The sequence below is a fragment of the Microtus pennsylvanicus genome, chromosome 12 (genome assembly GCF_037038515.1).
Source record: "Microtus pennsylvanicus isolate mMicPen1 chromosome 12, mMicPen1.hap1, whole genome shotgun sequence".
NCBI classification, from domain to species: Eukaryota; Metazoa; Chordata; class Mammalia; order Rodentia; family Cricetidae; genus Microtus; species Microtus pennsylvanicus.
The window spans coordinates 80793695-80819980 of NC_134590.1; the positions used below are offsets into that span (position 1 = coordinate 80793695).

Here is a 26286-nt window from a genome sequence, read left to right on the forward strand (position 1 = left end):
TTTTAGCTCCTTTATCGAAAATGAGGTGTTCATAGGTTTGTGGGATAAAGTCCGGGTCTTCTATACGATTCCATTGGTCGACTTCTCTGTTTTTATGCCAGTACCACCCTGTTTTCATTACTGTAGCTCTGTAATAGAGTTTGAAGTCAGGGATGGTAATGCCTCCAGAAGATCCTTTATTGTATAGGATTGTTTTGGCTATCCTGGGTTTTTTGTTTTTCCATATAAAGTTGATTATTGTCCTCTCCAGATCTGTGAAGAATTTTGATGGGATCTTGATGGGGATTGCATTGAATCTATAAATTGCCTTTGGTAGAATTGCCATTTTTACTATGTTGATCCTCCCAATCCAAGAGCAAGGGATGTCCATCCATTTTTTGGTATCCTCTTCAATTTCTTTCTTCAATGCCTTAAAGTTCTTGTCAAATAGATCTTTCACTTCCTTGGTTAGATTTACCCCAAGATATTTTATGCTGTTTGTGGCTATCGTGAATGGAGAAGCTTCTCTGATTTCCCTCTCTGCTTCCATATCCTTTGAGTATAGGAGGGCGACTGATTTTTTGGAGTTGATCTTGTATCCTGCCACATTACTAAAGCTGTTTATCAGCTGTAAAAGTTCTTTGGTGGAATTTTGGGGGTCGCTTATGTACACTATCATATCATCTGCGAATAACGAAAGTTTAACTTCTTCATTTCCAATTCGAATCCCCTTGATCCCATTATGCTGTCTTATTGCTATTGCTAGAACTTCCAGCACTATATTGAAGAGGTATGGCGAAAGTGGGCAGCCTTGTCGTGTTCCTGAGTTAAGCGGGATGGCTTTGAGTTTCTCTCCATTTAATTTGATGTTAGCTGTCGGCTTGCTGTATATAGCTTTTATTATATTTAGGTATGACCCTTGTATCCCTAATCTCTCCAAGACTTTTAACATAAATGGATGTTGAATTTTGTCAAATGCTTTTTCAGCATCTAATGAAATGATCATATGGTTTTTTTCTTTCAGTTTATTTATATGATGGATTACATTGATAGATTTTCGTATGTTGAACCAGCCCTGCATCTCAGGAATGAAGCCTACTTGATCATAATGGATAATTTTTCGGATGTGTTCTTGGATTCGGTTTGCCAGTATTTTGTTGAGGATTTTTGCGTCGATATTCATGAGTGAGATCGGCCTGTAATTCTCTTTCCTGGTTGAGTCTTTGTGTGGTTTTGGTATCAGAGTAACTGTAGCTTCATAAAAGGAATTTGGTAATGACCCTTCTGTTTCTATATTGTGGAATACATTGAGGAGTATAGGTATTAGGTCTTCTTGGAAGTTCTGGTAGAATTCCGCATTGAAACCATCTGGCCCTGGGCTTTTTTTGGTAGGGAGGTTTTTGATAACAGCTTCTAGTTCTTCGCGACTGACAGGTCTGTTTAGCTTGTTCACCTGGTCCTGATTTAATTTTGGTAAATCGTATTTATCTAAGAAAGTGTCCATTTCTTTTACATTTTCCAGTTTAGTGGCATACAAGCTTTTGTAGTAAGATCTAATGACTCTCTGAATTTCCTCTGTGTTTGTGGTTATGTCCCCCTTTTCATTTCTGATCTTATTAATTTGCAAATTTTCTCTCTGCCGTTTGATTAGTTTGGATAGGGGTTTGTCAATCTTGTTGATTTTTTCCAGGAACCAGCTTCTTGATTCATTGATTCTTTGGATTGTTTTTTGTGTTTCTATTTTGTTGATTTCAGCCCTCAGTTTGATTATTTCCAGTCTTCTACTCCTCCTAGGTGAGTCTGCTTCTTTTTTTTCTAGAGCTTTCAGGTGGGCTGTTAAGTCTCCAATATGTGCTTTCTCTGTTTTCTTTAAGTGGGCACTTAGTGCTATGAACTTTCCTCTCAGGACTGCTTTCATAGTGTCCCATAAGTTCGAGTATGTTGTTTCTTTATTTTCATTGAATTCAAGGAAGACTTTAATTTCTTTCTTTATTTCCTCCTTAATCCAGGTATGGTTCAGTAGTTGACTGTTCAGTTTCCATGAGTTTGTAGGCTTTCTGGGGGTAGCATTGTTGTTGAATTCTAACTTTAATCCATGGTGGTCTGATAAGACACAGGTGGTTAGTAATATTTTTTTGTAGCTGTGTAAGTTAGCTTTGTTACCAAGTATGTGGTCAATTTTCGAGAAGGTTCCATGAGCTGCAGAGAAAAAGGTATATTCTTTCCTATTTGGGTGGAATATTCTATAGATGTCTGTTAAGTCCATTTGCTTCATTACCTCCATTAATTCTCTAATTTCTCTGTTAGGTTTCTGTCTGATTGACCTGTCCATTGGTGAAAGAGGAGTGTTGAAGTCTCCTACTATTAGTGTGTGCGGTTTGATGGCTGCCTTGAATTTTAGCAATGTTTCTTTTACATACGTGGGTGCTTTTATATTAGGGGCATAGATATTCAGGATTGAGATTTCTTCCTGATGAATTTTTCCTGTTATGAGTATAAAATGTCCCTCTCCATCTCTTTTGATTGATTTAAGTTTGAAGTCAACTTTGTTAGAAATTAGTATGGCCACACCTGCTTGTTTCTTAGGTCCATTTGCTTGATAAGCCTTTTCCCAGCCCTTTACTCTGAGTAGGTGCCTGTCTTTGTGGTTGAGGTGTGTTTCTTGTAGACAGCAGAATGTTGGATCCTGTTTTCGTATCCAGTCTCTTAGCCTGTGCCTTTTTATAGGTGAGTTGAGTCCATTGACATTAAGTGATATTAATGACCAGTGGTTGTTAACTCCGGTCACTTTTTAAGTAGTAGGGTTTGTGTGTTTCCCTTCTTTGAGTTGCGCTGGTGAAGGGTCTCTAGATGTCTGAGTTATTGAGGTCTTTGTTGGACTCCTTGGTTAGTGATTTTCCTTCTATTATTTTCTGTAAGGCTGGATTTGTGGCTATGTATTGCTTAAATTTGTTTTTATCCTGGAAAATTTTGTTTTCTCCATTTATGGTGAACGAAAGCTTGGCTGGATATAGTAGTCTGGGCTTGCATCCATGGTCTCTTAGTTTTTGCAGTACATCTATCCAGGACCTTCTGGCTTTCATGGTTTCCATAGAGAAGTCAGGTGTAAGTCTGATAGGTTTACCTTTATAAGTAAGTTGGCCTTTTTCCTTTGCGGCTCTTAATATTCTTTCTTTATTCTGTATATTTTGTGTTTTGATTATTATATGGCGAGGGGATGTTTTTTTTTTGATCCAGCCTATTTGGGGTTCTGTATGCCTCTTGAACCTTCATAGGTACATCCTTCTTCAGGTTGGGAAAGTTTTCTTCTATAATTTTGTTAAGTATATTTTCTGGACCGTTGAGCTGCACTTCTTCTCCTTCTTCTACTCCAATTATTCTTAGGTTTGGTCTTTTTATTGTGTCCCATATTTCCTGAATGTTTTGTGATGAGAGTTTGTTGGACTTGCTGTTTTCTTTGATCAGTGCGTTTATTTTCTCTATGTTATCCTCAGGCTCTGAGATTCTTTCTTCTATCTCTTGTATTCTGCTGGTTATGCTTGTTTCTGTAGTCTCTATTCGTTTACCTAGATTTTCCATGTCCAGCCGGCCCTCTGTTTGTGTTTTCTTCTTTGCCTCCATTTCATTTTTCAAATCATGAACTGTTTCCATTATCTGCTTGATTGTTTTTCCTTGCTTTCCTAGGGTATCATTCACTGATTTACTCAATTCCTCGAACTTTCTGTTATACTTCTCATCCATTTCTATAATGGCGTTTTTTATATGCTGTTTAAGGGTGTCAATCACTGTCATGAAGTCAGTTTTTTCTCCTTCTTCATGATTAAGGTGTTCATGTCCTCCTGTTGTGAGGTCGCTGGCTTCTGGTGGTTTCGTGTTGTTTTTCAGATTGTTGGGTGAATTCTTGCATTGGCGTCTCCCCATCTCTTCCTTCCAATATTCTCCTATGGATCTTCTTTTACAGGATCAGGTCTTCTTGCCAACTGATGTACCTTCCAAGTGATGTCACTCCCCCGTGATGTTTCTCCTGGAGTCCAGTTCCGATCTCCTTGCTGCTTGGTTAGCTTGCAAACAAAGGCCCACCCTGCTTGCTGCAGGCAGGTTATGGAGACAAAGGAGCTACCACCTTCCCCTTTGCACTCACCTTCGGGTTCAGTCCCAGCGCCCAGGCAGGCTGAACAGGGAGGCAGTCTGCCCCAAGAAGGGAGGGATGGAGGGAGACAGGGGGTAGGGGGATCTGGATGTAAGCTGGATGGGCTAGGAAGAGAGAGGAGGTACCGGGCAGTGTAGCCCTGTAGGTTGATCAGGAAGTGTAGGCGGGCTGTTCCCAGGTGCCGCAGCACTCACTCACCACAATGATGTCTCACTAGGTGCCCTGATCGAAACTCCGTGCTGCTTGGTTCGCTCGCAGACAAAGGGCCCACCCTGCTTGCTGCAGGCGGGCTATGGGGACAAAGAAGCCCCCGAGCTCCCCTTTACCCTACGCTAGGGGTTAGGACCCAGCGCCCAAGCAGGCAGAGCAGGGAGGCTCTCTCCCACCAGGGAAGGGAGGGGGGAGAGAAACAGAGGGTGGGGGGATCTGGATGTAAGCTGGATGGGATAGGAAGAGAGAGGAGGTACTGGGCAGTGTAGCCCTGTAGGTTGATCAGGTAGTTTAGGCGGGCTGTTCCCGGGTGCCGCAGCACTCACTCACCACAATGATGTCTCACTAGGTGCCCTGATCGAAACTCCGTGCTGCTTGGTTCGCTCGCAGACAAAGGGCCCACCCTGCTTGCTGCAGGCGGGCTATGGGGACAAAGAAGCCCCCGAGCTCCCCTTTACCCTACGCTAGGGGTTAGGACCCAGCGCCCAAGCAGGCAGAGCAGGGAGGCTCTCTCCCACCAGGGAAGGGAGGGGGGAGAGAAACAGAGGGTGGGGGGATCTAGATGTAAGCTGGATGGGATAGGAAGAGAGAGGAGGTCCAAGCTTTATTTATTAAAACACAAATAATATACCACTCTAGGTACTCTGTTGCAAGAACAACAAGCACTCTTAAATGATGAGCCATTTCTCCAGCCCCTAAATAGTCCTTTGTTGAGATTAGGATATTTCCTCCTTGTGGGGGCCCACAGATACGGGCCTGCTCTGCTTTGACTAAAGGTCAGGGAGTTTGAGCCTACTCTTTGCTCTTTCAAAGTTATTGATAACAACTGTGGCAATAAACAAGCTATCCTTATCTTTGGGGGTAGTTAATTGGCGTTTTGAGTATTAAGATGGCCCATAGAGGTGGATCTGTTCCACCTTGACCAAAGGTCAGAGAATTCAAGCCTATTCCTGCTCCTTCAAGGAGATCATAGGAAGTATTTGACCCAGGGAGTGGCTGCCTACAGGATGCTTGGTCTAAGGTATGGTTGTTACAGGTCCTGTCTAAACAACAGAGTACTTAACTAAGGATACAGTTATTTGATGTCTCAAGTATTGAAGCAAGTGATTGCTGTTTGTCCTTTGTGCCATTTTAAAGCAGTCCTTCCTTTGTCTTCTTCCCCCCTCACTTTTGGATTGGGGCATATAAGAAAATATGGAAGATAAACGCGGGCACATTTCAGTATTCATTGAATTTCCCTCCAGATCTTATCCTATGTTTGTCTTTTCTTTTGTACGTCTGTTTTCTACCTGCCATTTCTCAATCGACATGCTTCCCTCCGAGCATGGACGAATAAGCCGGGCAGGACCTGAGTGATGTTGTCACCTGGATGCAGGCTATGACGTCACTCCGCATTGTTTAAGTAATGATTTCCCAAGCTGCACATTGCCCTGGCAGATTCTATTTCACAAATGCTTTTGACACCGTTTTGAGGACGGAGACTAACTCTCCAATTGGGTGGACACATGAGTGGTACCATCTACCCAGAACTGAGCACACAGCAGATGGACAAATGACATCACTGGGAGAGGAAAAGGGACCGATCATTTATAGGAGTGAGTGGAGGCTGTAGAGGGACATAGGTGCAACAGAACCGGATCAGGGAATCCATGCCCAAGAACTCATCAACCATACCAGACCAAGGAAACGGAGTAACTCTTACCTGAACCACACAGACATGAACACCTATAGCACCGCCATGGTGATGATTCTCACTAGCCCTGTCACCCACCCAACCACCCTGGTTCAGCAAAGCTAGAAAGAGAATTGTCTGTTCCAGAGGCTTCGGCTTGGCTCCATCCCTGCTGTTGAAACAGCCTACTTCATTGCTGACTGCTTCCTGTTTGCTTCTGTGGACCTGCTGGCCTTCTGTTGGTCCATTCCTTCATCTGGACCTACTCCTGCTCTTGCTGGACTCTGAGCTCTGCTTTCAGTGCTGTGGCCTTCTGTGGTGTGACTCACTGCCACTATAGCCTTTCTCAGGCTCCGTTTTGTTTATTTGTCTTTGGCTTCTCAGACCCGTCTGAAAGTCTCTAAAATGCCTTGCCTTCATATAAAAGCCATTCTGCAGTCTTTGCACCATATATAGAGATATTCAGCATGCTGTGTATTGTGTGACCTGAGAATGTTAAATTAAGGGACACAGCAGTGGTTTGCTCCTGAAGGGAATGGACACATGATTACCCTTGGGAAGTTGAGGTGTATTAGAAGACAGGGCTTTAAGACAATGATCTGACCTTCCGCTGGGAGAGCAATCAGAAACAGTATGTTAAAAATAGTGTAACAGGGCCTTAAAGGGAAAGAGAGGCTCCCCTGTAAAACCTGGGGAGAAGCTTCATCAAGATGGGGATGGACAGCTGCCATGAAAGGAATGGCAAGAGAGGTGGGGAGGCCCAAGAGACTTCAGAGAACTCTCATGAACAAATCTGGCATTTATAAATTTTCAGGGGCAGGGGACTTTTATAGTGTAATTTAGTTTGGGATAGCATGGAGGAGCATAAGTTAGCCAAAGTACAGTGGAGAGAGTTCTGATTTCTTCAGGCTTCAAGGTCTGATTTCCTAGAGTGATCACCGTCTTAAAGGGGTAAGCTGTAACTTACCCTAGCTATTAAGATTAGAATTCTCCTTGGCTGGAGGTGGGTGGATCCAGGATAGCTGGGGTGTTTGGGCAAATTGCTGTCAATGAAAGTGCCATGCCTTGTCAATAACCTTGACACTAAGGGAAGACCAGTGATGTTTATGTTTCTCAGTGGAGCATTCCCCACACCTTCACCCGCACCAGACACAAAGAGGAAAAGATAATGCACTATGTTCTCACGGAAAACGGACCACCTCGGAACTACTTTTCTTTTCTAGTATTATGTTTCTAATAATTTTACATCATAAACATTAACACTGTGATATTTATTGACCACCAAATTATCAGCAAAATATGAACCAACCTCTAAAGATTTAAAAACTATAAACAACTAGTTTAAGTAATGAGATCCTTCTGAAATAGATCCATTGGGCTTTCCTCATCTATGTAATATTACTTTATAACATTTTCCATCTTTATTTTTTTTTAACTGAATTAAAAAAGTCAAATTACAATCTGTTGGGGCAAATTGATTTTCTGAAGATACTAAATGATTAGCTAGAAATAGAAGCTGAGACACATTCACTTGAATATACTTTTATTCAGATCAACACTTACAGCATGATAGACTTTCACAAATTACTACCACGAAGCACATAATATTTAAAATATGTTGCTGTTCACAACTTGAGTATAGCATTATTACTGTTTGGTACTAGGCTCAAAGACGACATTTTGATTCCTCAGCTTTGGGATGTTTACTGACGTCAATGTGATTGTCTAGTCATGCAGAGGAGAGAAATTCAAAAGCAGTTTCCTTTTCTTCTGCCAGTTCCTTCGCAGTCAGGTCCATTTTCTCACGCGAGAAGTCATTAATAGGGAGGCCTTCAACAAACTTCCAGGACTTATTCTGTTAAGACAACAATTGCAAAAGATTCGGTTAGTGACCTTTCAGGAGGGACCAGCCTAGCTTGAAACGGTGTCTCAAAGCACACCCATTTTAAAGTCTAACTTGAAGAACTAGTCAGACACCAGAGGCCACTTTTTTTTTTTGGTTTTTCGAGACAGGGTTTCTCTGTGGTTTTGGAGCCTGTCCTGGAACTAGCTCTTGTAGACTTTTTAAAGTCACACTGGGGATGAAACCCAGCCAGAGCCTACTGCATGCTAGGCAAGAGGTCTTCCAGAGTGCATGGCCTAGAACCCAAGTCATGATTATTAATGAACCAAAAGCACTTTAATGTGGGGAAGCAAATCTACCCCATACAAATGAGTATTCATGGCATGTGCACCGCCATGTCAGGGACCCCAGTGCCTCCAACCCACTGGAATAGCAAGGCCTTCCTCTGTTCCTGGTGCTGATATGGACAATGTATGCACAAAGTATCAGCCACAGCAGACACAGCTTCCTCTCCTGCATGATTGCTCCCTCCAGAGACCACCACATTACAGTCAATTTCCTGTTCAGCGTTTCTGGGATACTAATGGTGCAACTTCATCATAGTTATAATGAACTATACCATGATTATAACAAAAAACAGTGTTCAGTACTCTGGGTTTATGAGAAAATAAGATCCTATTTATGAGTACAATAACAGAGTTATTGTAATAAAGTGTTTAGCAGCAAGAGCTGAATCTTGCTTTCAGATTAGTTTAAGTATTTAATTAACGACTTGGCATTAGAAAGGAGTATCTACTTTAGGGATATATGTCTATCCTAAAATATATAATGTGTGTGCGTGCGCTTGCACGGGCACGCTCCCCTCTTTCACAGCACCCCACCTTGATCACAACAGGGAACGAGTAGAGAAGGTCATCGGGAACACCATAGGAGTTGCCGTCAGAGATAACGCCCATCGACACGAACTCTCCCTGAAAAAGATTTACACTATCATGGATCACAGGGATTGGTTTACACAATGAACCATCAAACTACAATGAAAACAAGAGACTTCCTTTACTGCGTGCACAGCTGCGCACAGCTGCGTGCAAGGAGCCAGAGCAACGCTGGCTCACACACACCACCTTATCCCCTTTTCCAGATCCTGTGCAGAGCACACCACGGCTTTGCCACTCTTTAAGATCAAACATTTTTATTTATGGGTATGTGTGTATCTGTGCATGCACATGTGTGCACAGATCCCTTGGAGCTGGAGTTATAGGTGGTTGTGAGCTGCCTGACATGGGATCTGGGAAGGAACTTGGGTCCTCTATAAGAGAAGCAAGCACTCCTAACTGCTGAGCCGTCATCTCTCCATCCCCAAACACCATCCTGATTTTATAGTTGAGAATGCGATAGCCCAATCCATTTTAAGAAGAATGGCTTATCACATATAACTGCCTTTAACTTGTAATATCCTGTGTGATAAATGTCATGTAGCAGCTGAAAACACAGCTTAGAAAGGTTAATAGCATTCCCGGGCTCCTGGGCTATCAAGGAAATGAACTGAACAGGCTTAATTGATCTTTTCACATTTTAGCACTAAGGAACAAAACTGGAAGAATGGCCTGTACACACGACAACCCTCACCTCTGGGGTTCCAAACCAGATGTCTCTGATGTGGTCAGAGATGGCTTTCGCCGCAGACATGGCACTGGACAGCTTCCGAGCCTTGATGACAGCTGCACCGCGCTGTTGCACAGTCTGGGGGAGGGCACAGAGACAGTGTTATCTAAGCGTGACAGCAAAATTCCCATCAGCACTACAACATTGCTGCCCCCATAGCTCACTGGGTTTCCTACAATGCTAATCTTATTGTCCTAATTCAGTTAACAGCCCTGTTGGAAAACAAAAGTAGAAATTTCTATAGAACATGTGACAAACTAAACACAGAACAGCTCTTGCTATAAGCAAAACTAGACGGTTCAGTTTTTCTGATGAGGACAATAATCTTGACTGTTACACAACAGATCAGATCAGATGATGATAACTGTCTTTTTGCGTGATGAAAAAAGAACACATACAGTCCGCAGAGCAGACTGTGACATACAGCTATCCTCCAGGGTCGCTCAAGGCTCAGCTAGCAGTGTGGTTTGTCTGTCTGACTGTTCCGACGGCCCAGGCTCTTCTTACCGTGATGAACTCTCCCTTGAGCCAGCTGTCATCCTTCAGGGCTTCATACACACCAACTTCCTTTCCTTGCAATTTCACCTTGGCATGATTGACATCTGGATACTGAGTTGATGAGTGATTTCCCCAGATAATGACATTCTTTACATCATCAGCAGTTACACCGAGTTTAAGAGCAATCTAGTTCAATTAAAAACAAACACATCAGTCAGACAATTGATTTTTATTGCAAATTGTGACTTGTTTGAAGACAGAGACCCTTAAGTAGAGGAAAAAAAGCTTCTGAAATGTTAAACAAATTCAAGCTACATGGAATTCAAAAAAGGGCAAATTTTATTGCTCAGCAATATCCTAAAGCATTTAAAAGTGTCAACAACTATGAGCTTGAAACATTATAGTGTAGAATATCTGAGAGCAGAGAACATCCTGTAATTCGTGATTAGATTATCAGCACAGTCAGTTTAAAAACATTGATCGACAGGTCATCAGATTCTTAATACATAAATATGAGCTCTGTTTTATTACTGTGTATATGGGAGGCTACCTTATCAACTAGGGTCAGATATTTTAGGTATATTCATCCTATTTTGATGAAGTTTTGTTACATACAATATACAAATTAATTTTTAATTAATCTTAGAGATACTGGTATAAGAAAGGGACTCACATTACCAAACTGTGGCTGTCCCTATTTTATAGACTTGGGAACTAAATTGAGAAGGCTTCAGATGTGACTTATGACAGAATAGTCACATCATAGAACCACTGAAATTAATACATACGAAGGATAACAGTTCTTGCTTCCTTAGGCGAACTTTCAAGTCTGTCATGTGGATCTGTTAAATCCTTGTAACTCTCTTCTCCCTAAGAGCAGTGCTCTGTCAAATCATCTTGTGTGTACGTACACACCATGCATGTACACACCTAGTGTTGGGTTTCACATACACAGGAGAGTTCAGAGGTGACAAATCAGTCAGGAGGAAACTAAAGCTTTCGTTTTTGAACAAATCATGGAGGACTTTTCATGATTCATGAAAGAAAATTTTACTTTGGGTTTAACTACTTCTCATTAAAATGCTTCTTCAGAAGCTTCTATCGGCTTGAACTGTGCAAGACAGACAGATGGACAGACTGAAACTGCCCAGTCAAGGGCTTGTGAGTGACCAGGAGAACTCCACTCCTGGCTCATTCATGACTTTTGCCCCAACAGGGGAATCTGTGTCACACACTGGGACAAAGTGCCATTCTGTGACGGGAAGAACCGTCCAACTTCTGCGTCTGCTAAGGCGGATCATGGAGGAGGCTTATCGGTGCCATTTCACCTCCTTCTCTTAGGAGCTAAGTAAGGCCGGCCCACATCCACCACTGCAGCACCCTCTCTCCCTTCATGTCTAGCTTGTCCTCTACTCTGGTCCCGTCCCTTCCCAGCCACCACACTGCCTACAGCCCAAAGCTTCTCACCAAATATTTAATAACTGTCTAAATTAGCTGGGAAGTTGAAGAAGATATTTATGGTATGAGTCTTTCAACTTTAGGCTATATAGCTTTTAATAATAAAAACAGCAACAGCAGCAAATCTTTACTGTGTTTTATTATGCAACAGTATCATGGTAAGACAGTGAAATGCATTTAGTTTACTTAACACTACTGAATAGAACATATACAAGTGTTTAGTTTATATTCAGGTCAATCCAGAAGCTCCATCATGAGTTAGCTCTGTGACTTTGGGCAGGCTCCCTGATCTCTCTGGGACTCAGGTTTCTTATCCACAAAACAAGTACAATAAAGGCCTTGCACAGTCACCACAAGAATTAAAAGCTACATGTAAAGCATTAATCTTATAGTAAAGTTAACAAATGCAAATTAGTTTATCTTTGAGTGGATATTCCAGAGTTGAAAGAGTCAACTCTCAATGTAAGATAGTTTTTTAAAAAATTTTTTTTTTACTGTAAATTAGTATCATTTTTTTAAAGAGGTTGTATTTATTTCTTTTTTAAAAATGTTGAAAAATAAACCCATGTCTGTCTAAGTCCCCAACCCTCCTTTCTCCAAACTTCTTGGGGGTGGACAAAGTGGGCCCCTACAGCTGCTCAGTATTCTTCCCACCAGGTCTCTGCAGTCACCACGCTATAAATATATACATATATACATACTATATATATATATGTATATATTTATATTCCACCCAAAATGTCCCCTTCCTCCTCTCCTCCCAGTCTTCGCCCTCTGCTCCCATCCACACCTCTTCCTCCCATGGCTATCAGCCTGCCATGGTATCTCTTCCGTTAAGGCTGGGTGAGGCAATTTGGTAGGAAGAAAGGGTCCCAAAAGCAAGCATCAGAGTCAGAGAACACCTGCTCTCACCGTTAGGTGAATCATAAGATGATCAAGTTACACAACTGTCACATATGTGCAGAGGGCCTAGGTCAGTCCATGCAGGCTTCCTGGTTGTCTGTTCAGTCTCTATGAGCCCTAGGAGCCCAGGTTAGTTGATTCCTTGAGTTTTCTTGTGGTACCATTGGCCCCTCTGGACCCTAAAATCCTTCCTCTTCCTCTTCCACAGGATTCCCCAAGCTCTGCCAAATGTTTGGCTGTTTCCCTCAGTTGCTGGGTGAAGCCTCTCTGATTACACTGAGCTAGGCACCAATGGGTTCTCACTGGTGGGACCTGCCTCATAACTAATTTTTAACTACTCTATCAAGGCAACATTAGTAACCGTACTGAATTATAATTGGTATGCACACACAGATACATAAAATTGGTTCACAATTGGTTACTGAGGACAAAACTAAGGAGGTAGGCCAGCGTCCAGTCAACAAACGCACAAACCAACATTTAATTATTTTAAAATTGAGAGAAGAAAAAGGTTGCAAAACCTAAATCTTTACATTTTAAAAGCCATTTTTCTTACCTGAGATTTTGCTCGGTTGTGGTCCAAGCGAGTCAGGCAACTGAAGTTCTCCTTGGGGATTGATGGGGCTGACTTGGAGGCCGTCAGGCAGTTTGTGTTCGCTGGGTTTCCCACAACAATGACCTAAGTGGGTAGAAGGCACAAAGACTCAGACCACACACCCGTCTTAGAACTGGACTCCATGTCTAACAAGCTCCTATATATCATATTTCCATGACATGCAAGTGAGTTTCCAGCTGGCCATATCCACAATCCAAGGGAGACATCTTTATGCTTTACTATGGAGACAGATCATTCATCCATTTACCGCAAAAATCAAGAAATCTAAAGTTTCATCTCAGAATTTGAGTCTCTCATAAATTTCTGTTTTTGATTTTTGAGACAGGTCTAGCCCTGCCTATCTTCAAATTCACAGAGATCCACTTGCCTCAGCCTCCTGAGTACTGGGATTAAAGATATTTCTTAAACTGGTCCAATCCTAAGAATCACCTGGGCTACTTGCTAAAATACGGATTATCTTCACTTCACACTCCTCTAAATCTAATGAGTCAAGCATACACATACATCTCTTTTTAACCCGTGTGTACCAACTGCCTCCGAGGATCCCAGTGTGCGAATACTTCCCCCAACAAAGACTTTTGCAGAGGTGGCATTGCATGTAAACAGAACCACAAATCCTGAGCAGCCTGGATTTTGCCAGTCTAAAACCTCTGTAATCTTTTACCAAGAGGCCTGTGCGCTCCTAATTCTTGTTAATGATTACAGAAAAAGGACAGCTATTTAAGATGAAATCTACAGAAAGCAAATATGTAGACAAGAATGAAGTATTATAAATGGGTCACTCGTGAAGAGTGATTTTGGAGCCAGGTAGTAGTGGCACATGACTTTAATTCTAGCACTCAGGAGGCAGAAGCGGATGGATCTCTGTGAGTTTGAGGCCAACCTGGTCTACAGAACAAGTTCCAGGACAGCCAGGACTGTTACACAGAGAAACCCTGTCTTGAAAAAAACGAAAACAAAACAAAAGCAACAAAAAACAAACAAACAAAAAAAGAAAAGAAAAAGAAAAAACACCCCATCAAATATGCTGCTAGTCACCTTCACGGATTTCTTGGCGTATTTCTCCAAGGCAGCACCCTGGGCCTTGAAGATTTTCACGTTTGCTTTCAGGAGGTCCTTCCTCTCCATGCCTTCTCTCCTTGGCATGGAGCCCACAAGGACAGCCACATCGAGGTCTTTGAAGGCAACCTCCTCTTTGTCTGTTGCAATGATATCTGTGAACACGGTAAAGAGCATATAGAGAAACTTAAATGCCCAAGTTTCCCTCTTCATATTAAATGCACTTATTCTTTTAAACTGTGGTAGTTATTTTTATAGTTCACATTTAAAAAAAAGATAATATATTCATTTAGCTCCCCAAGAACACAGGAGAAAGTCAATAATATTTTGTATTTCTTACATCAATAATTACCTCAATTAAAAGAGCTCTATAGTTTTTATCATTTACATAATTATATATGATTCAGAGTCTTTGGAAACAGCATTTTTTTTTTCATTTATTACCACAGATAACACAAAAGAGAAACCAATTCACCAAGCTTTTAGACTGTAATTACTTCAAGGTTTAAGATATCAACTACAAATTGAAAATGTTTACTGGGGCATACTGTACCAGGGAGAATGCTAAGGATTATATTCTATCAAATGTAATCTTCACATTTCACAGACGAAGAACTCAGGCATAAGGAAATGCTGCCACTGATAAGATAGGGAGAGCGGTCCAGAGTTCAACTAGAATGCCACAGTGTCAATCTGACAAACACATAGGACTTGGTTTTTTGACCAAGGAACATGCAATGATGCTGAGTGTAATAAAAAGGCCACGGCCGAGAGTCAGAATTTCCCTACATAAAGTCTTAGGCCAGTAAACACGTCAGTCAGGTTGCTGAGTCCTTAAATGGAGGAACATCAGAAGAAAAAAAAGTGCCCATCTTCCTTTTCCAGCCACACAACTGAATGATTTGGATAGGGAGTCTCTCTCCTAAGAAATGCCTGACTAGACAGAACTTATGTTTCCTTCAAGGTGCACAATACTGCGGACAATCCCTGTCTCAATCCCCGCGCTTGGCAGACGAAAGGGGACATATGAGAGGGACCAGCTAAGGCCTAGAGCAGCACACAGCCCTGGAGAACATCCTTTGGAGTGGAAGCTCTCCTGTTACAGGATGCTACTACTCTAAACAGACTAAAGTAACAACACAATGCAAGCAACCTGGAGGGATAACCCTCGGGCTTATTATACCTACTGTAGAGGGGGAGGGGGGAACGGCCTGACTTGCCACCGACTGCCTCTTGCTTTTGCACCTATTTGTTCTTGGTATCCATGTTAAAATGTGGTGTGGTTCAAAAACAACAAAAAGTACTTTTGTGAAACAATCTGACTGGTGATCTTTAATAGCCTAAGAAGTTCATCCGTTTCCTCTGACCTCCCGACTCACCTTTCAGGAGGGGAAGGGCACAGTCTTGCAGTTCCATCAGGACGCCGTCCAGAACCCCCATCATGGGGGTGATATCCAGCAGCACAAGGATGATAGGCTGCAAAGAGCAAGGCAGCAGTGTTGGTCCGGCACTCGCTCTCACGCAAAGCCCTGCCCTAGTTTTTGTTTGAATATATTTAGCTTCCACTGATTAGTCATAGTTATGGAAGGGAGATGCCAGAGCTTGCTTTTATTAGCGATTATAGGTATGATTTCATTTTAGAACAACTACAATATCTGACATGAAGGGAAAACTCAACTATCTGTAGTTCAAGAGAAAGGATCAATACTTAAAAGGATATTAGTGTGCAGAAATCAGACTTGCTAGAATTGGGGGTGCCTGTTTTCTGCGGGGTAGATTTCTCGTCTGATTATTTGGGTTCAAAACAGCATTCCTGGAGAGAAAGGGCAGATTCAACAACTCTCTCCCAGGACTCCCCCTAGCCCACTGTTCCTCTCAGCAGTGACACTGACTGTCACCTGCTGGCTGCACTAAGCAGAGTGGAAGAATTCTGATCTCGTTGATTTCAGTGCCTGCAGGGTAACCTATAAGCATCTTACAGATGCTTATACATTCTACACAGCCAAGGGCTTATTGCAGTGTTGGGACTGCCGACTCTCTTTGTTCATCGTTTGTAGCCACACACAGCATACTACAATGCCGAGGTTTATAGACAAGCCCTACCTGGTCTTTACCAAAGACAGATCCATTTCCAATACTGTACAACAGCGAGTATGCAATCTGACCAGCTGCTCCAGTCACGAGGACTCTGATTGGCTCCGACTGCAACGAGAAAGACCCAGGCAGAGCTTATTAAGTGTTAATAAGGCAACACGTGCTTTAAGAGCAAGTATGAGGTTGTCAAGTCTTCTCCTGACTAGCTGAGTAGGAGCTAACTTACAGGCTTGTTTTCAGCAAAGGCAGCACGTACAAATGAGCTATGCACTTACCAAGCGTGTCCTTCGCTGGCACACTTAGGAAAAGCACTGAACTGGACTACTTATTAGTTATGCAACTGTGTCCATCTTTGGGGGACATTTTGCCAAAAACTAGGCCCACAATGTCACATCCATATTATGAGGTAATTCAAACCCTTGCAGGTCAGAGGAGCCTTACAAGTCTTTATCATACAAATTCCGACTCGCACCTCATCAGAATCCTGCACAGTAGAAGGTGTAGCACCGACAAAAACTTTCCCTTTAAACCAAAAAGGTTTAATAAAACAATCCTGTTTTGACTTAATTAACCAAAGATCAAAAACAAGTCTGTACTTATTTAGAGGTAGGGTCTCCCTCTGTAGATCTGGCTGGCCTCAAACTTACAGAGACATCAAAGGAGTGCACCCCTATGCTCAGTGGTAAGCCTTTATTTTAAAAACTATATTTATTTAAAGTATATGGGGTGGTGTACACATGACACAGCACTGGAGGGGTTGGTTTGTTCCTTCCGTTTTGTGGGTCCTGGGGGTTGAACTCAGGTTGTCAGGCAGCAAGTTCCCTTTACCCGCTGAGCCATCTTGCTGGCCCAAACCTTTAATTTTCTTTTCAAGGAGAAAATTATTAGTATCTGGCATATAATAAATTTTAGTATTAAATATTGTACTAAATCACGACAGCATAGCTGACAATCTGGTTCAAAGGGAAAAGTATACTTTAAAAGAAGGAAGAGAAACCATAAAAAAAGCACAACAGTTATATAATAGAAAAAAAAGCACAGTCTCCAGGCTAAGAGACTCTGAATAAAATAAGACACAGACTAAAATAACAGCTGTATTCAAAATGACGGCTGAGTAATGGAAAAACGCTTAGTGAATTTATAGAATGGAATCAAGATAAGCTCTTCCCTTCCTTGACAATGTTGAGCTGTACTGGTGCTCCGTGTTACCCTGGTCCTTCCTCGCATGAAGAAATGACCCACTAAACATTTGATTTCTCTCTATATTTAGAGCAGCCTCTTCTAGGTGAGCCATTTGTCTGAGATGGAAAGCTGGGCGCCTGAAATCAGCAGCAAGCAGTAACTTGGTCCCCACAGATACAAATAAATAAATAAATTCAGGAAATAAGTATTGTTATAAAGAAATAAATTTCATCATAGTAGATTTTATTTGCACTTCTTCTTCAAAAAACATGCCCAGGATAGGAGTAGAAAAATATAACCAAAGATAAAACCCCAGAAGGCTATGGAGAAAAATTCTTCTTGATCCCTGGATCTCTCCCCTATTTTTTCCATTATCTCTAGATATATTAAATTTAATATAAACATAAGCCAATTTTAATAAAAATATGCATCTATAATAGTATGTACTTAATAAGACATGTATCTACGTCCAAAACAAACTATATGTATGACTACCACACATTATCCTATACGGTTGCTTCCTGCTATACACAGATCTACAACAGCTGTGTTCTGAGATATCATGATTAGGAACCATTACTATTATATATATTATATATATATGTATTTCATCTAGTTATCTTTCCCTTTGAAGTTGAGAAATGAGAAGGGAGAGGCTGCTTCCCTCTTCTGGGGGCTCTGCCATTTCATCTTCCTATCGTCTGAATTCGAGTCACTGCTACATCTCAGCTGACAGAGAAGAACAGGTGCAAGCTGGGTAAGAAATGAGGGGGAGCCAGAAGGTGGCTGTGCACACCTTTCATCCCAGCACTAGGGACGAAGCCATCCTAGTCAACAGAGAGTTCTAGAATAGCCAAGGTTACACAGAGAAACCGCCCTGAGAAAGAAAAAGAAGAAAACCACCCCCAAAACAAAACAAACAAACAGAAATGAGAACATGCCAACCACATCTATAGTTTAACCTTCCAGAAAGTCTAGTTACAACAGAGTGATGTAGCCATTTATCAACAAGGTGTTCCCAGTATCACAGTCTGCAGTGAAGAGGTGGTGGCCACCTAACCAACAGCTGATTCTACCTCTGCAGGCTCCTTCTGTGTCTGGGCACTGGCATCTTAAGGGCTCCCTTCGTATCTGCATGACGATGATGAAATAGGTAAGGGAAACACCAGTTTGGTTCTCTCTGCTCCCCCGAGACACTGCAGTTGGAAAGCAGGAGGGTAAGAGAGTCCCGCTGACTTCCCACAATGCAACAGTGCCCATGCAGGTTACTATTCTCTGCTCAGATATCTGGGCATTCTGCCCAGATCCAGAAAGGAACGGCTTCTCTTTTGGCAGGGCATTAATGACCTTCCTGGGGATACAGGCTGTCTTAAAAATGTGCTACTTGATTGAAAAGCTTGAATTTTAGTAATAGCATCCCTCTCTTTGCTTTCTAGCTTGCAGGTATTATTGCAATACGAAAGAGAAGAAGTGGTGTCACTTAGAGTCCTCCAGGTGAATTCTTAGGTCACTCCCTTCTGGACAATGGCAAAGAGTTCCTCTAAAAATGGTTTTGATTGGCTTACAAAAAAGACAGCTCTTTTCCTTCTTTGTGAGACAGGGTCTCCCTCCACAGCCCTGGCTGGCTGGAGCTTGGTACACAGGGGAGGCTGGTTTTGAAATCCTAAGAGTTCCATGTGTCTCTGCCTCCCAAGAGCTGCGACTGAAGGAATGCATCACCACCCTGAGTGGAGCTCACCGCTTTTTTTTTCTAAATCAGTAATTTGCCCACGTTCTCTTCCCAGGAGGCAAAAGGTTCTGAATCACGTGCGACTGCAGCATGACAGACCTCTTCTTCCTGGACTGTCTCATGTCGTCTGGCGCAGATGTGCCCTTCCAGGGGTTCTGTCGATTGTACAGGGAATGCGACACTATAATCAGGGGCCCTGGATCTCCATGACCTTGGGAAATCAATGACCTTGCCGGGTTGTTTTAAGAGCAGACTTGCCAAACGCATACTACAGTCAAGGTAAAATGGGAAGAATGAGAGATACTGGGTGCAAATCTTGTGACCTTGAGAACTCACATTCTGGTCTCAAAAACTAAATTTTACTATTTTAAGTCGGATCTTGGCTGTGATGACTTTTTAAAAGGTTTTCATCTCGACCTAAAATTCTAAAGTCTGATGTTCTTGGATAACGACCCCCGTTTTATGACTAAAACCACTATAGCAGAAACCGCTTAGGCCATAATTTAAATTACTACTCATGTGCCCAAAACAACTAGGCAACAGTTACTGGGAATTAGCAGTTGTCCCCTTGGGGTCTCATAGAGGCTGGGACCTTTTGTCCTTGCTTTGAAACATGTCTTTTTGGATTCTGCTAAATTTATAATTCTTCCAAATATTTTCTCACACTCCCCATCTTGAGATTACAGGAGAAAAAGTATCTTCAAAATATAAACTCTAAAGTACTGTAGCAATTTCCACTCTGGTGATAAATGTCACCTTCAAACAGCAAGCAGACTATTCCTACGTCAGAGTCTCTTCACACACCCCCACCCCCTTCAGGCGGGACAAGACAGGAAGATCCAGCCATATAGAGCTTCAACAAGATGGTTGCGTTAGATCGGCAAGAAGGTATTCTGCAACGCATGACAGAATAGTAAAAACTATCCACCCAATTGTTTCTAAAGAGTCCTAGCATTACAAAAGAGGATCAAGAATAGGTTTTCTGTAACATTTTTTCCTTTGAAATTAGATATGGCGAATACATGTCTCCTGAAAACTGGGATCATAACCTAGAGCACTACTTAACCTCAACATCACAGGCCTACTCCTTCCAAGAGCTTAAGAGGCAAAATAGAGGTTAGGACCCAATTCTTTCCCTCCATCCAAATCTCATCCCCGTCAAATCCTTTAACGTCCTTCAGAGAAAATTTTGTCCCTCAGCCATGCGTCAGGATTGAGACGCCTCTCTCCAAGGACAGCGACTTCTCTAGAGTCCTTTAAGAGACCCTAAATGGAAGCGAACCCCTTTCCAATTACTGGGTTACTGCGACAGTCCGGAGGATGAGTCGGGTTTTGCAAACGGTGCGAAAGACAGCGCCTGGCATTAGGGCTTTTCTAAAGGGCGTCAAGGACAGGCTGCGACCGAGAGGCCGGAGCTGCTGCAGGATCCGGGAGCCCACACTTACCATTATTAAGAACTGCGACGACGATTTCTGCACCTGCAAAGCTGTCTCCAGAAGTCAGGTCACCTCTACAGCAGAACCGTTTCTGGGAGAGAGAGCTGTGCTGGCCAGGAAAGGTTCGGCTGGTTTGCCCCGCACTTTCTGGGAAGTGTAGTTCATCCGGAGGATCTCTGGCCCCCACCTCCGTGCACCCCTGCCAGTGAGAAACTACAATTCCCGAAAGCCTCTTCCTTCGGCTCGCTTCGCGGATTGCAAAGTAGTCCCCGGGTTTGAGCCTCTGTGATTGGAGGACGTCCGTGAGCGGAGGGTTTGCGCTGAGGTTGAAACGCCTGACTGATGGCGCTCAGCAATTGGCGGGAGGGGAGGCGTTAACTTGAGGGAGGAGAAATGAACCCTGAGCGACAGCACCGGTCTCCCCACCGAGACTCTATCCTCCCCCAAGGCTAAACAAGGGAGGCTAAGAGACCTTACGTTGCGTAAAGCCCGCTCGACCCGGAAACAAACCTTTTAAAAACCCATTCTCCCAGGGGCGGGAGGAATCGACGCGTCCGGAACCACGGACAGCTTCACCGTTGCTAGGCGACAAGGCAGGCGCACCTGAGCGCTCTCGCGACCAGAGCCCAGTGGAGTTGCATCCCTACCCTGGAGGCAGGTCAGCTTGACCCCCCGAGAGTTTTTCTTTTCATCTTGGGTCCAGAACAAGGTACGGCGCTGTCGCACGTAGCCTGAACCCGGGTCGGACCTAACGGGCGGGTGGGCGACCTCCCGGGTCCCTTGTTAGTGTCGGGAGCGTGTGGAGTTCAGGAGAGAGGAGTGTACTGCAGTTTGCACCTGTTTGACTTTTCCAAAGTAAAGTCAGAAAGATTTGTTTGTAAGTGAGCCCCTTATAGAAGTTTGTGGTACATGGATCTAACTTTCTTTGCCTTCCGTGAACATGGGCATTTTTACTCGCTCTCTTTTTGGCAGCTGGATGCGCTTTAAAACATCTTGATACAGTTATGCCAAACTCGTATTTTCAAGGGAGGTTGGGAGACAAAGTGTTAGTGGCTGAAACCACTCAAGAGGCTTTCATTTAAAATGAAAGTTGCCAAGGGAACAGCTGTCTTCTCCCTTTGCTTTGTGTGGATTTTCGGGAAGACGCGCTGCTTTGGAGCAGACCAATGAATATGGTATTGGTCTGACTTCAGGACTTTCTGTCACAAGTGAACGAATGCTGAGCGGCTTCAGGTTTGTTTTTTGGAAGATTTCCTATTTGGAGAAAGAAATACAATGCCGTAGGGTCTATCTTCTTGAGACTGACTATTCGTGGGTCATTCGAATTAAGCTCTAAATGTTTGTATAAGGCGTCTCAAGTCATTGGAGCCAATTCCAAACAGTCAGGGTCTGGTTGTTAAACTGGAAATTTCTCCTTTTAGTTTTAGCCCCCCCTCTCAACTATGCTTAGCATACTTTAATAATTAGCACTTAAATAAACAAAATAATAATGTTTTAATTTTTTCCCAAGAGGGCCGGAGAGACAGCTCAGTGTTTAAGAGGAGTTGCTGCACGGACAGATGATTTTAGTTCCTAGCGCCCACATAGAGGCTCACAAAATGTCTTAGTTAGGGTTTCTATTTCTGCAGCGAAACCTCATGACCAAAAGCAAGTGGGGGACGAAAAAGTTTGACTTAAACTTTCACACTGTAATCTCTCACTGAAGGGAAGTCGGGATAGGAACTGAAAACAGGGTCGGAACCTGGAGGGTATGAGCTGATGGAGAGACTGTGGAGGAGTGTTGTTTACTAGCTGGCTCCTTATGGCTTGTTCAACCTAATTTCTTATAGAACCCAGGACCCCCAGTCCAGGGATGGCCCCACCCGTAATAGGTTCTGCTCTCCCCCGTTGACTGTAGCATGAATAATAAAAACCCAGAGGCAGATATTAGGGTTCAAGTTGAAATCAGGAAAGCAAAGCAACCAACCACTACAGAGACCTTTTACGTTTACCAAATCTTCATACCGAAAGGGTGAGATCCTGTCTCCACAAATCCTCAGACTTCACCCTCCAGTGAGTTCCTGTCTCTTCGCCTTTCTTTCTTCGTCTTTCCGCTCAGCCATGTCACTCCTGTCTCCACCTCCCCAGTGCTGGGATTGAAAGTGTGAACCACTATCACCTGGATCTGTTTCTGGTTCCGTCTTGTGTGGCCCAGGGTAGCCTTGAATTGACAGAGATCCACCTGCCTCTTTCTCCTGAGTCCTGGGATTAAAGGAGTGCCACTACTCCCTGGCCTGTATGACTGACTAGTCTGGCCGCTTTGTCCTCTGATCTTCAGGCAAGCTTTACTTATTAAAGCACAAATAATATACCACTATAATTGATTGCTAATTAAAAAAATGCCCTACAGGCTTGCCTACAGCCTGATGTCATGAAAAGATTTTCTCAATTGAGAGTCCCTCCTAAGTTATGGTTGCAGCTAGTGTCAAGCTGACATAACAGAATCCAGTAATATTTAGGCTTCAATAGAATATACCAGACTTGAGTGACTCCTTGAATCACTTTGTTTTTTGGTGCTTTTCTTTTGCTCTTGAACACTGATCTTTCTACATTGGAATGCTACATTTGTCTCTGTTGCAAGGAGAGGCAGCCCCTTGTTTGTCCTGACCGCCTGAAATAACCACACAGAATTGTATTCATTAAAACACTACTTGGCCCATTAGCTCTAGTTTCTTACTGGCTAATTCTTACATCGTAATTTAACCCATTTCTATTAATCTGGGTATTGCCACGTGCCAGTGGTTTACCAGCAAGATTCGAACCAGTGTCTGTCTCAGGCAGAAGATCCATGGTGTCTCTCACTCTGCCCTTCTTTCCCAGCCTTCAGTTTTGTCTTCTCTGCCTACCTAAGTTCTGCCCTATCAGACCTAAAGCAGTTTCTTTATTCCTTAGCCAATGAAAGCAACACATGAACAAAAGAACTTCCTACACCATGTCTCTGTCCACACTTAGTTATTCATAAGTTGTAGCTCGAAATGTTACCTCTTTGTTAGAGCCTCTCAAATTCCAGGGCATGTCTATGTACTTTCTGTTTCTACTTGGTTTTTCTGATAAATATCAGTTCTGTTAGTTTTTAGTTTATGGTATCACCTACTGAGTAACTGTATGTGGAAGCATCACACTCCAGACAGAGATAGCATGACTTGTCCCCAGTTTCTCTTGTTGGTTGAGGTTGGGATTACAGGATTTCCAAGTGAAGAGTGAAGGGCTCTTTCATGGGGACTGTTCTAATAAATCTGCCATGGGAACGTAGGATAATGGTCTTGGGCTGAGCCACTTGCTTAGGCTCTAGGGATCAGAAAGGAGAAGGGTGCAGTAACTGCCTTTTAGAGATCACTGTAGCATGAAACATTAATTGCTGAAGGCAACACAGTAATCTGGTAATTGTTAAAAGGCTTATTCTGTACTTGGAGGGCTTTAGTAAGGGGGTGCTGTCCTGCTCTGCAGCTAAGATGATGAGACAGCTGCATCTGTAGTGCGGTGGTGTGCTGGGGAGTTTTCATCACTTTAACGCAAACTAGACTCACCTGGGGAGAGACTCTGCTGAGAAGAATTGCTTCCAACAGATGGTCTGTGAACATCTTTCTGGCCATTTTTTTGATTGATGATTGCCTTTTTTATGGTGAAAATGTGTTTATTTAGAGTTAGCCAGCTGGACTCAGTTTAGATGACCCCAATTTTGTTGGCAGCATCATAACCAGGACCACCTGAACAGCCGCCTTCTCTCCGTCAGGCCTTATGAGGGTGTTGACTTTTGCCACATCAGTGTCACAGAATTTCTTCACGGCCCATTTGATCTGGTGCTTGTTGGCCTTGACATCCACAGTGAGCACAGTAGTGTTGTCTTCTGTCGTCTTTAGGGCTGACCCAGTCAGTAGTCGGGGGAATTTGATGATTGCATAGTGGTCAAGCTTGTTTCTCCTGGATGTGCTCTTTCAAGGGTATTTGGGCTGTCTCTGAAGCTGCAGGATCTTGGGCTGCCGGAAGATGGGTGATGTATGGATCTTGTGGCTGTGGACGCCTTTCTGCACTGCCTTCTTGGCTTTCAAGGCCTTTGCTTCGTCTCTGGGAGAGGCAGTAGCTTCCTTCACTTTCGGTGTCTTCTTGGCAATCAGGCGCTGATTGTCCTAGTCAGGGTTACTATTGCTGTGATGAAACTCCATGATCAAAAGCAACTTGGGGAAGAGAGGGTCTATTTGACTTATGCTTCCACATCACTGTTCATTTCTTAAGGAATTCAGGAACTCATAGACCAGGAACCTGGAGGCAGGAACTGATGGAGGAGTGATTTTACTGGCTTGCTCAGCCTGCTTTCTTATAACATCTAGGATCACTAGCCCAGGCATGGCCCCACCTACAATGGACTGGGCTATCTCTATCAATCACTAAGAAAATGCCCTTCAGGCTTTCCTACAGCATGAAGTTGTGGAGGGTTTTCTCCTCTCTATTGATTCTAGCTGTGTCAAGTGGACATAAACTAGCCAGCACACTGATTGGTGTGACTGGTGCCATTCTTGGCCAATATGAATATGATAGGCTGTGTATGAAAGGTAACTGAATAAACCAGCAAGCAGTGTTCTTCTGTGGTCTTTGTTTCAGTGTCTGCCTTGGCTTCCATTAGTGATAGGCTATGATGTGGAAGTGTAAGATAAAGTAAACCCTTTCCTCCCCCAAGTGGCTTTGGTCAGTATTTTATTATAAGATTTGGTGGAAGAAAGTTATCACCCAGAGTAGAAGCAGGGGAGCCATTTCTTTATCATTGGGATTCCGATGGCACACACAACTTATGAAATGCTGACTGATCAGGAATGGCCCAAGAAAAAAGCCCCCCCCCCCTTTTTTTGGTTTCAGCCATTGTCTTTTATCCTGAAGGAATCCGTGTTTACAGTGCTGAGGTGTGTATTTATGACTGTTCAGGTCCAGACTGTATCAGTAATGGAGGTTGGAGAAAGAGCAGTGTACTGAGGCGTCTGTGTATTTGAATACATGCTTCAGGGCTGAATGCGAATGCCCCCAGAGACTCATATGTTTGAATCATGGAATCCAGTTAGTGGAGCTATTTGTGAAGGATTAGGGATGGGTGGCCTTGCTGGAGGAGTTGTGCCATAGGGAAGGGCTTTAAAGTTTCAAAAGCCTCCAGCCATCCCCAGTGCACTCTCTGCCTCCTGTCTGAGGTTTGGGATGTAAGCTGTCTTCTGTTCTGCTGACAAGCCTTCACTCTGCCATCATGGACTCCTACCCTCTGGAGCCATAAACAATTAAACACTTTCTTTTATAGGTTATCTTGATTGTGGTATTTTAGTACAGCAATATAATAGTAACTAATACAAAGTCTGTGTTCATATATGGTTTTTATGACTCGTAATAACTTTCTTTGTCTAGGTTATGTTGCTATAATATAATGAATCCATAAGCAAACCATTTTTTCATAATTTTGGGGGCACTGCATTTTATCTTGAGGTTATTTGTATGGGCTTTTCTTTTTTTTTAGTTCTTGATATTAAACATCCTTTGTAAGTTAATTCTCATTGCTGTGGAAGGAGAGGAAAAATGTTCCTAGAATTGGCTGCTATGCTAGGCCCTAACCTGTATGTCTGAAACGGAGTCACTTACACAAAATCGCATAATCTAACTGAAACTTCAAGGAAGCCAGTAAATTCCCCCAGAAGAATTGAAAAGAGATTTTACCCAAGAGCATATAATGAAGTAGACCCATTTAACTCCTGTCAACCTTCCTGAATAAATAACACCAA

At 43.0% G+C, this 26286-nt stretch overlaps 2 protein-coding genes across 4 annotated transcripts in view; one reads left to right on the forward strand and one right to left on the reverse strand.

The window, feature by feature from the left end:
* Positions 1-7537: 7537 nt before the first annotated feature.
* Positions 7538-20711, reverse strand: Mdh1 (malate dehydrogenase 1). The gene is made up of 9 exons (XM_075944450.1): positions 20504-20711; positions 16157-16255; positions 15433-15529; positions 14033-14208; positions 12935-13057; positions 10027-10203; positions 9484-9597; positions 8736-8825; positions 7538-7866 (listed from the first exon to the last, which is right to left on the reverse strand). The coding sequence occupies exons 1-9, from the start codon at positions 20504-20506 to the stop codon at positions 7741-7743; spliced, it is 1005 nt and encodes a 334-aa protein (XP_075800565.1). The 5' UTR covers positions 20507-20711; the 3' UTR covers positions 7538-7740.
* Positions 20712-20831: 120 nt separating this feature from the next.
* The window catches only part of Wdpcp (WD repeat containing planar cell polarity effector), a 312131-nt gene continuing 306676 nt past the window's right edge, over positions 20832-26286 (forward strand). Inside the window, exon 1 of one of the 3 annotated variants that reach the window (XM_075944447.1) lies at positions 20832-21203. The gene's annotated coding sequence lies outside the window, so the exon portion shown is untranslated. The remainder of the gene's footprint in view (positions 21204-26286) is intronic. The other 2 variants (XM_075944448.1, XM_075944449.1) reach the window with 2 other exon arrangements.